This window comes from Brassica oleracea, chromosome C6 (genome assembly GCF_000695525.1).
Source record: "Brassica oleracea var. oleracea cultivar TO1000 chromosome C6, BOL, whole genome shotgun sequence".
Lineage (NCBI taxonomy): Eukaryota > Viridiplantae > Streptophyta > Magnoliopsida > Brassicales > Brassicaceae > Brassica > Brassica oleracea.
Genome location: NC_027753.1, coordinates 32,093,597 through 32,105,837, shown reverse-complemented (window position 1 = coordinate 32,105,837; position 12,241 = coordinate 32,093,597). Strand labels below are relative to the sequence as shown.

Below are 12,241 nucleotides of genomic sequence, written 5' to 3'. Positions count from 1 at the left end.
ATTTTTTCTTATATTGTATATTTACTTATTCTAATATTATGATAGATGTTTAATACTAATATTTCTATTTATTATATTGTATATTTACTTATTATTTATTTTTCCTTATATTGTATATTTAATTATTATTGTTTAATGTAATGTTTCTATTTCTTATATTGTTTATTTACTTATTATTTATTTTCTATTTTTTTAAATAATATTGTTTCGTCTCATGGGAGAAGTTTTTATATTGTATATTTACTTACTGTTTATCTTTTCTTATTTTGTATATTTGTTTATTCTAAATTTCTTGCTTTTATATCACTGATAATATTACGATATATATCAAAATGTATCAAATACTTGTTAAATGATAGTATAATGTAAATTACATCCATTATTTGAAAATAACCATTTGTTGTTTTTATTTTATTTTTAAATCAGAAATTATTTTAATTTAAAAACGTTATTCATATATAATATAATAGTTTAAGTTTGGAAGATTAATATATATGATATGTTTAATGTAGTTTTTCCAGTTTTTATGTTGTATGTTTACGTACTATTTTTTAAAAATAAAAAAGTAAAATGGTAATCTTACATATGTTTAATGTAGTGTTTCCATTTTTATGTTGTATGTTTACATATATTTATTATTTTCGAAATTATATATAATGTTTTTGTTTTTTTTATAAAACGGTAATGTTACATTATGGAGATAAGCCGTCTTTTTTTTAAGTAAAAAATGGTAATTTTACGTATGTTTAATGTAGTTTTTTCATTTTTTTTACATATTATTTATAATTTTCAAAAATTAGTAATATTAAAATGAAAAACTATATTTTATGCCACGTGTCATCTTTCGGAGAAGTTTTGTTTTGGTGATGTGGACGCTCTATATGGCAATGTTTAATAGAAGAACTTGGACAAATAGTCAAATAGTTATATTTATGTTTTTTTTCTTTTATTATAAAATGGTAATGTTACATTATGGAGATAAGCCGTTTTTTTTGTGAAAAATAGTAATCTTACATATGTTTAATGTATTTTTCCATTTTTTTATGTTGTATGTTTACATATTATTGTTATTTTTAAATGTAAAATGGTAATCTTACATATGTTTAATGTATTTTTCCATTTTTTTATGTTGTATGTTTACACATTATTTATTATTTTCGAAATTATATATAATGTTTTTCTTATAAAATAATAATGTTACATTATGGAGATAAACCGTCTTTCTTTTAGTGAAAAATGGTAATCTTACATATGTTTAATGTAGTTTTACATTTTTTATGTTGTATGTTTACATATTATTTTTTTTTTAAAAAAAAATGTAAAATGGTAATCTTACATATGTTTAATGTAGTGTTTCCATTTTGTATGTTGTATGTTTACATATATTTATTATTTTCGAAATTATATATAATATTTTTTTTTTTTATAAAACGGTAATGTTACATTATGGAGATAAGCCGTCTTTTTTTTAAGTAAAAAATGGTAATTTTACATATGTTTAATGTAATTTTCTCATTTTTTATGCTGTATGTTTACATATTATTTATAATTTTCGAAAATTAGTAATATTAAAATGAAAAACTATCTTTTATGTCACGTGTCATCTTTCGGAAGAATTTTTTTTTGCTGATGTGGACGCTATACGGAGCCTCAAAAAGTCCATTTTATTGGTGTTTATTCTTTTTAATATGATTTAATATATGTTTTTTTAATTATTAATATTAAATATTTTTTTAGTATTTATTTTAAACACAATAATTTTATTACGGTTTTGATAATTTAATTATTGTCTTAAACAATAAATATTGTCTCATATTAATGATAGTAGTACAATAAGTATTTAATTTTTTTATTAATGTTAATTTTATATTATACTTATGCTCTAATATATTGAGTTTTGAAATAAGTTATATATATCATTTATGGACTATGTACTTTTGTATAGAAAAATTGATATATGTTATTCACGTAGAAAAGTAATAAATTTTGAAATTAGTTATTATATACTCCTTCCATATACGAATTATTAATGTTTAACTAATACACTTGTTTCAAAATTAAAACATCAAATAAAATGTAAAAATAAGAATGGTGAAACTTTATAGGTAAAAGTGTAAAACCAAAAAATGATAAATAAAATAATTTTTTTCAATATGTGTGAAAATGTTTGAACATCAACTTTTCATATACAGATGGAGTATATAGTATAAATGGATTGTACATTTTAATATTTTATGTTAAAATGATTTTATGTTTAATTTATTTATTAAAACAAACGGAATATATTATTTAAATCATTGACATGTTTAAGAAGAGACATATTTTTTGGTGTTTGTTATCATTTTTATTATTTGTGGAAAAGCAGAGAAGAAACGGATGAGAAGTATGTATAGAGGAAAGTATAATCTAAGGGTCTGACTGGTGACCATTCGGGAATTAAGAGGAACGAATAAAAAAGGAATGTACGGGAACAAAATATCAGGAATGAAAAGGAATGGTTGTTCCTTATCAAATTTAACAAGGAATAATTTGTTCTTAAATTCTCTACAAAAAAAGGAATGAAAGGGAATGAGAGGGAATTATTATTCCTTATGAATGGTGATTTTTTTTAGGAACATTAGAGAATACATTATTCCTCACCGTTCTCTGGTCACCATTCATACTCTAAGTTTAAAATGATGATACTATTTCTCAAAAGATTATGACTTACACTAACAATGTGTGATCAGTGGCGGAGCCAACTCAACTTATTACATAGGTTAATTAAATAATAAACATAATGTTATATGCATCAATATGTTAATTTTCAGTTATTGTTTACAAAGAAATTTCTTTTTACACAAATTAATGTTAGCTATATTAGTGGTTTATATTTTAAAAATAAAATCAATTACTAACTGGAACAAACCCATCACGTGTTTTAGCTAAGTAGAGTCACATAATGGGTTGTAATTAAATTAACCAAACATCTTTAGTGAAGGAAGCAATGACCTATTTATACGTAGTGACAATTCCTTGTAAATAATAAGAAAAAATCAAGGTTAAGTAATAAATGTACTTCTTTTTTAATAAATTAGATATATGTTTAGATCAAAACCCTAGTGTACCTATTTTTCTCTTACTACTTTGACTCTTCTTGTAAAAGGTCGAATTTTTTTATCATTTTAAGGAATGATTTCATCTTAAATCTTGTTTATTTTACTCGTTAACATGATTATCCTTGAATCTCATATAGATTTAAGATTTCTCATAGAGATTAGTGAGTAGTTATTTTGTAGATTATTGGTTAAGTAGATTATGATGATTAAGTGGAGATTGACCGTGTTTAGTGTTATATCTTTCTATTTCCTTGCTTGTTTAGTGTTTTTAATGCTAGTTTAGTCTTGATCACTCTAAACTAGAACTCTAGACATTTCATGCCCGTAAGGTGTTTGATGAAATGTCTGAACCAACTCAGTCTTCCTCTTTGCTTGTTTAACCAAAGACATTTGATGTTAGAAAAGCTTAGATAGTTAGTAAACTTGTTCTTAATAATTGTTTGAGTTAATTGAACCAAAGACATTTTATGTTTGATTAATGAAAGCAAATGAACATTTATCTTGACAAAGATTTTGTTTAGGATTGTTGTCTAAACTTAAGAAAGCATGTTGATTGATAGTTTGAACATTCTGGATTGAACCTTGATCACATTATATCATTTATCATTGTCCATGTATGCATCCTTAGCATTTGATTAAAAGTTAAATTTTTTGTACTTATTTCTTGATTGGATTTGAGATCATTTTGTTTATATTTTGATATCACTCAAATTACCCTAAGGATTGACTTTACTCTCTCAAATAAGAGGTTCAGTTGTATTACTTAGGGATCAAATCCATAGGGAACGTGGACACACAATAGACTCAAGCAAGTCGCGATTAAGCTATGCTAATAGATTATAAAGCAGTAAATATAATAAAGCAAAGTGAACAAGACAATTTTTTCAGTAGATTGATGAGTTGTTTGATGGAAGGATGGTAGCTAGACTTAGGTTTCAAGTAATCAGAATTATAATGATTTAGATGCTAAGGTTTTCAATCCTAGAACACGAAATCTAATGAGAAGTATTCCAGCTTCCGCATGCGAATAAATCTTATTCACTAAGTCCAATATCTTACGCTTGTTGATATGGTTTGAACGTCGATCGATGTTATGAGATTAGCGTCGATCGATGTTTTCCTAGGCAAGATGTTCGATAGGTTCACTAGTATTAACTAAATCAGCTGTTGTTTGTTTCTAGCAATCCTTGCTCAAGGAAATTAATTCATGTAAAAAAACAGCCATCGTGTGCGCCTAATTATCCTAAGTTCAGAGTTCTAGTTAGCCACTCTAGAACACAAGCATTACAAACAATTCTTTAAAGAAAATATCTATCACCTTAGCGTATCTATAGCTTGGGCTAATCCCTCAATACCATAATGAATCCCTAAACCTAGCAGGTGGATCTATTCAGATATGAAAATTTTCACAGAAATCATAGATGAATACATAGATAGATATAAAATATAAAAGACCAAAACCAATAGAGTTCCAAGAGGACCCTGAAGGAGTTCCTCTCTTCTCTCCTAACATAAAACTAAGAACATAATGAGGTAAAGAAAGCATAGTCGTCAACAATGGCTTAGAAAATATATAAATATGGTTTTGGATCGTCCAGGGGCATTCTGGTAATTTCTGGTGGCTTCTAGGTTTAATTCGGTTATAAATTAGGCTCGGTCCGTCTTCTGTGATCATCATCGATCGACATCATGGCTGTGTCATCGATCGATATTTATTCATCTCCTTGACAGCTTCCTCTCGCGAAGTAGACGAACCACTCTTCAGTAAATCAGGTATAACTTTTGTTTTAGGATGCTGATTGACCTCAAACCGGTGGCAATGGAAAGATTACTCAGAGCTCTATGTTGTGTAAGACGATCAGCTCAATCGCATCATGGGAAGGTCTCCATCCATAGCTAAACATTTGACGCGTATGTGCAATTCTACATCTCAAAAATTCCCAAAATCACCAAAGTTCTCCAAAATGTATCTGAACCTGAAAACACTCTAAACATACTTCAAACCCATATAATATACTCTAAATAGGTCATATACCATGGTCTAAAAGTGGTAAAATCCATAGTATATCATATTTCTAGGATCTTAGCTTGTCACAAATCATCTTCTTATTAGCTTAGATTAGAAAAGTTTGTGTATTCCTGGTGTTATAAGTTTCTAGTTCTCTCCGGATTCGATCCTAAAATGCTATAGTAACATATCATTCGATTGGTGTATTGTTGGCACATTAGGTTAATTGGCTTGTGTTTAAACGCGTAATCAGTGTATTCATCAATCACTCCCTCAAGCTTGCACATCTCTTCTCACATTCCACCGTCCACTCGTACTTCACGTCTTTACCCATTACCCGAAATTAGCTAAGTCTGCAAAGCTCTTCACGAACCACGATAGTAACATACTAATCCCAAAAAACTCCTGATTTTTGTGGGTGTTCCTGGCCTCGGCCAATAATGGCTGCAACCTTTTCAGGATCCGCTGCAACTCCTTCTTCGAAAACAATATGGCCCAAGTTCCCAATCTGCCTTTACCAAAAAAATGCATTTGATTAGCTTAGTAAACAACTTATGCTCTCTTTGTTTCTTTATAACCATTCTTAGATGTTCCTCGTGCTCCTCTGAACTTTTCGAAAACAAAATATCATCGATAAAGATAATTATGAATTCGTCCAAGAACTCATGGTTCATAAGCAAAAATTGAATGTTTTTTGGTTCACATTAAAAGTCAATGTTTTATTTCAACTGGTGATTTAAATGACATTTCTCCTTCTGTTTTTTCCTCTTAGTCCAACTAATTTAAGCTAATTAATTCGAACCAAAAGTGTAACAGACTTAGAAAGTATACTAGGGTGCACTTGCGAGCACCATACCTTTTTTTTGTTAAGTATGTGAATTTTCATTAACTGGTAATGACACAGAGAGATTAAAAGAGTTTGAAGAAATCAAATCCTAGAAATCTAAAGCGTTAGTTAAAGCAAATGTGTTAGAGAGAGCCACATAATAAGGTAAAAAAGACTCTCTAAAACAAACTAAGGTTTAGCCACACTCTCTAGAGACATGACTAAAGCTTTGCAGAGTACGAATTCCTAGCAACCATTAAGTATCAGTGACCACAACTTGATCTTGCAACCGGAAACCTGTAACAAGAGAGGCGATCATTAGAGTTCACAACCGGAGAATGGTCTGAGGCACCGCAGACCGTCCCAAAGGCGACTCCGAAAGGAGGACAGGTGAAACAGGGTTGACTAAGTCCTGATCCGACCATCACAACCAGCAAAGTCCACTCTAGACGAAGCTTACTCCAGAAAATGACAAGACCAACTCCCTGAGAAATCCAAACCAAAGCGAAGATGCCAGCAGATAAGCACGGGTGAGATACAGGCTGGCGGAAGTGGAGGTTATACGGCTGCACTCCGGTCCCAGCAAACAAGCAGAGCACTGAAAGATCTGGCAGCTTAGCTTCAAAAAGGGCAGGAAGTGGAAGTCAAATTCTTTCTGAGACTTTGAAATCGGGGGAGGTTTGAGCTCCCATCAACATGCAAAAAGATCAGGGAACCCGACAGAAGGCAGAGACAAAGCAGAGAACTGAAATCTCTGAGCTATCTCGAACCACCCAAGGACCCGAGACCATCAGACGCCATGGTAGTTGTTGTGAGGATGGAATGGAAAAGAAGTCTCCGGCGAAGCCCGCAAAACATCGCTTTTCGTCTTAGACCCGAAGATCTACACGGGAAATTTCTAGCTAGAGCAACCGAAGACAGAGACAGGGGTAGACAGAGGAGGCAGCGAGGCTGACCGGAGACGCAGCGGCAGCGACGCACTGAAGCTCCGGCGAACCCTCCGAGGTGAAACTGACCCAGATCCACCGAAAGCCAAACCCTAGATCTACATTCGAAACGGCGCCTCCTGAAGAGTTCTGAGCATCCACGACCTCGCCATCACTCCAGAGAGACTGGGTACGCACCCAGAAATCGGTTTGATTCGCCGGATCTGACCGGTATCCAAACGAAAACCAGAGATGATGAAACAAGGAGGACGTGGGGAAAACAGAGCTCGACAAGGGTGAGGTTGGACAGAGAGAGCGATTTGGGGTGGTGACCGATGACTAACGACCACCGCCGGCCACCGGAGACGAGGTTCAGACGGTGAGGTTCGAGAAGACTGAGGTTTGGGGGAAGAAAGACATGAAAGAAACTTTCTCCCACCTCTCTCTTCTTTTTAATAATTCAAGTAATTACTCTTAGATGTTCCATGCATCCGCGAACACCATACTTGCTGAACAACATATGTTATGTTGCCAGTGTGAGAAATTAATCACGTGTAGATATACTTTTTTCTTTTGTGGAAATGAATTAATCGATGGGATGAAAAAGTCATCGAACATTGAACACCACATTTTGCTTGTCTGCTAGATTCGTGATAGTTGTTTAAAATCGGTACGCGAAAAAAGGAATATAAATAAACAAGGGGAGGGGGGAAGAAAAGAAAGAAAAAAGGTGGGGAGAGAGATGAAAGGCGTAAGAAAAAACTACTACAATTGTTGCACCTTATCCTTTTTGCTCGTCTTTCTCGTCTTGATTCTATTTCGTCCTGTCTTTTCGATCAACATTTTGTCGTCCACAGAATCTCTTACAATCTCAGGCAACGGAACGCTTGTATCTCCCGGTGATGTCTTCGAGCTCGGTTTCTTCAGAACCACCTCAAGTTCTCGTTGGTATCTCGGGATATGGTACAAGAAAGTCTACTTCAGAACCTACGTATGGGTTGCCAACAGAGATAACCCTCTCTCCCGTTCCATTGGAACCCTCACAATCTCCAACATGAACCTGGTCCTCCTTGATCACTCTAATAAATCTGTTTGGTCGACAAATCTTACTAGAGAAAATGAGAGATCTCCGGTGGTGGCAGAGCTTCTCGCTAACGGAAATTTCGTGATGCGAGACTCCAATAACAACGACGCAAGTGGATTCTTATGGCAAAGTTTCGATTTCCCTACAGATACCTTGCTTCCAGAGATGAAGCTAGGTTACAACCTCAAAACAGGGCTGAACAGATTCCTTACAGCATGGAGAAATTCAGATGATCCCTCAAGCGGGGATTACTCGTACAAGCTTGAAAACCGAGAGCTTCCTGAGTTCTATCTACTGAAAAGTGGCTTCCAAGTCCACCGGAGCGGTCCATGGAATGGAGTCCGATTTAGTGGCATACCAGAGAACCAAAAGTTGAGTTACATGGTGTACAATTTCACAGAGAACAGTGAGGAGGTCGCTTATACATTTCGAATGACCAACAACAGCTTCTACTCGAGATTGAAAGTAAGTTCCGACGGGTACTTGCAGCGACTGACGTTGATCCCGATATCAATTGTTTGGAACTTGTTCTGGTCTTCACCAGTGGATATCCGGTGTGATATGTTCAGGGTTTGTGGTCCTTACGCTTACTGTGACGGGAACACATCACCGTTGTGTAACTGTATCCAAGGGTTTGATCCCTGGAATTTGCAGCAGTGGGATATCGGGGAGCCGGCAGGTGGGTGTGTAAGGAGGACGCTGCTGAGCTGCAGTGGTGATGGTTTTACCAAGATGAAGAAAATGAAGTTGCCTGACACTAGGTTGGCGATTGTTGACCGGAGTATTGGTCTGAAAGAATGTGAGAAGAGGTGCCTTAGCGACTGTAACTGTACCGCATTTGCAAATGCGGATATCCGGAATGGTGGTACGGGTTGTGTGATTTGGAACGGAGAGCTCGAGGATATCCGGACGTACTTTGCTGACGGTCAAGATCTTTATGTCAGATTGGCTGCTGCTGACCTTGTTTAGCTCTTTCTCTTAAAATAAAACACGGATCCGACTATGATATCGAGAAATCCGGATATGTAACGCAACTATCTTATGTCCACCCTAAATATATATCTGAATCAATAATGATATACAGATCGTATCCAAATCCTTTAATATATATAAGAAAACATGCCATCGAAAATACACATAAATTTGATTATAATATTTTGCGAAAATCTCGTTTACTTTCTTCGAATATCCTATATATTATTTTAATATTAACCTTAATTTTGTATTAATTACAAAACAAACGTGTTTAGATGTCAACTCCTAACCACACCATTTTTGTTTACGTGGTATCACTAGAATGAATTTAAATAAATGTTAGTACAAACTTATATTTGCTAGGAAAAATTAGTAGCCCTTATATATTATGTCCATGTTATACAATTTTATTATCGCTAAAATGAATCACACCTCAAATTAATTATTTTGTGATGAACCATTATAAAATTTAAAAATCCTTGATTTCACCTAGCAATTAAACATCCTCGACATCATTAAACATCCATGATGAAAAAATTTACTATTCACTATGCCAAATTCCTTGCTATAGTCTCTCTGTAACGATATTATCAAATCCAATTCAAATAGAGGTATCACCTACACGTCAATCTAAAAGAAGCACATTGTCAATGTTACACATTGTCAATGTTACACATTGTCAATATTACACTAAGGTTTAGATAATTTTTTGAAAATGTATGATTTTGATCCCATTTAATTGAACCGAACCATTTAGAAAAAATTGTAGCCGGTTATTGAAAGGAGTGAAGTCGTTTTAATTTAGCTGCTTATGAAAGTTTAGTGTTTGAAAATTTATTAGAACATCGTGAAAATACAATTATACAAGGTTAACATATTATGTATAAAGGAAATATTCACTTAGTATATAATAACTAATAAAGATATTGCCTACATAATTTATGACCAAGTTTAAAAGATTTGGTGAATATATTCTCATTTATACATTCCAAAATTTAGGAGTAATTAGATATCTTTTTTGCAGAAAATCCTTTAAGTATAATATTATATGGTTCACTTGATGTATGCAGCGAATTAACTATATGTTACCATACTTTTACATCACATTAACTTAAATATAATAATTTTAAAAATACTTTATATGCAAATAAGATCAAATACTCATTCCGTTAATTACATACACATACCCTAGCTATGATACTATACATATATAGAATCCACTAGACTATATTTGCGAAGTGATTTTGCCACATGTCCTCTCTACAATCAATTTCACAAAACAAATATGACATGGCTATTGAAATTGATGACATAGCTTCCGAAAAATATGACATGGATAATTTCATTTATTGTTGATTTATATTTTTGGTAAACTTATTAGAATATGGTAATAATTCATATATCACATTTAATATTGATATTTCTTTTTGGTAAGCTTTTTTTTAATACGGTAATAGCTCATATATCATCTATAAAATAAATATATTCATATATAACATTTCAAATTTTGAAATGTTATTATTTTTGTATCCCCTAGACCAGTGTTTTTAAAACCGGACCGGAAGCTGAACCGGAAATATTTTGGGTCACGGTTCAATATGGTTCGACCGGGTCAAACTTGGTTCAATAATATGGTTTAATATTTTTTTTAGTATGTAAATATAAAAGTAATATTAGTAAACATGATGCATAGTTAAAATATAAATCAATTTTGAACATAAAATATTATAAATATAAATTAGTTTCTTGTTTATATGGATGATTTATAGATTTTCGATATTTTTAGTGGTTTTTATTGGTTTAATAACTTTGAAATATAATCCGGCTATGTGGTCGGTTAATTGTCGAACCAATTACTAGACCAACCCGGCTATCTAACCGGTTCACGGTCGAACCCGGTCCAACCATCGGGTCGGTCCGGTTTTAAAAACACGGCCCTAGACTATATTTGCGAAGTGATTTTGCAACATGTCCTCTCTACAATCAATTTCACAAAACAAATATGACATGGCTACTGAAATTGATGACAAGGCTTCCGAAAGTATATGACATGGATAATTTCATTTATTGTTGATTTATATTTTTGGCACACTTATTAGAATATGGTAATAATTCATATATTATATTTAATATTGATATTTCTTTTTTGTAAACTTTTTTTAAATATGGTAATAGCTCATATATTATCTATAAAATAAATATATTCATATATAACATTTCAAATTTCGAAATGTTATTATTTTTGTATATATCTACAAATTTTATAAATATTGTTTAGGCTAAAGTTTTGATAATTATACAATTTTTATTAGTTTTATGCAAATTGATTTAATATATATCAAATCTATATTAAATATTAGTAAAAAAATAGTAAAATATATAATATCTAATAAATTCATTTTTAAATATACATTAGATTTAAAAAAAAATTTTACTGCATATGGTGCAGGAAAACACCTAGTAAGGACGATAAATAATGGTATCATCACACCTCCCAAATTTATTTGCTCTCACACAATAATAGCTTTTATACAGTATGGCAGGGATCAGTAATGTTGTCTATAAACAGTAGACAAAATTAATTTTGATACGATTAAAAAAAAATTAAAAATCGGTTGCACACAACTATAATCGGTTTAATATGTATATAGAAAGACCAATTGAAGATATTATATTTAAATTTAATGTTTTATTTGTATACATGTAACATTCAATATTTTCACACGTTGTCGCCCTGCGCTTTCGTTCAATATTATATCATTCGCTTTGCGCAAGATAAATTTATATAAAAATTATTTAAAAAATATTATATAAAAAAATAAATTTATATTATTGATTGAATTAATATTTTGGTCTTTAAACAATTTTTTTAACTTTTTGTTAATTACATAATTTGTTTACTGATGAGCTGGTCTCATTTAAAAGAAAAATTAGGTCAAAAAATCACTTACCGCACAAGAACCTACCGTTTAGGTCGAAAAATCTCGGATCTATTTGATTACAATGAAACTATGTCAGCTCGGTATTATATCAAGATTTAGTAATTTAAAAATTAATTATAGATATGAGAAGTTTACGTTCACGTGTCAATCCTATCTATCTTCAATATTTTTCTCTTTTTCATTTTGGTTATTGTTCGATATAAATATTGATTTTGAAGTTTATTCTCATTTCGTTTATTTGTTTTGACCTGAGATTTTGAAAAAGCTTATGATTTAAAATAATTAAAAAGATACATACTTAGGTTAAAATATGCACCTGTTGCAGAATAAATATTTTATATTTTATATTTATTTTATGTTTTTCTGCATATTATGAAATAAT

At 31.6% G+C, this 12,241-nt stretch overlaps 1 protein-coding gene across 1 annotated transcript; it reads left to right on the top strand.

Annotated features, from left to right (window-relative positions):
• Positions 1-7,574: 7,574 nt before the first annotated feature.
• LOC106298249 (S-locus-specific glycoprotein S13-like) lies at positions 7,575-9,097 on the top strand. Its single transcript, XM_013734339.1, has one exon. The coding sequence runs from the start codon at positions 7,601-7,603 to the stop codon at positions 8,909-8,911; it is 1,311 nt and encodes a 436-aa protein (XP_013589793.1). The 5' UTR covers positions 7,575-7,600; the 3' UTR covers positions 8,912-9,097.
• Positions 9,098-12,241: the final 3,144 nt, after the last annotated feature.

Bases quoted from the DNA above. Each gene is read 5' to 3' on its own strand.
- LOC106298249 (XM_013734339.1), top strand. From the start codon at position 7,601: ATGAAAGGCGTAAGAAAAAACTACTACAATTGTTGCACCTTATCCTTT.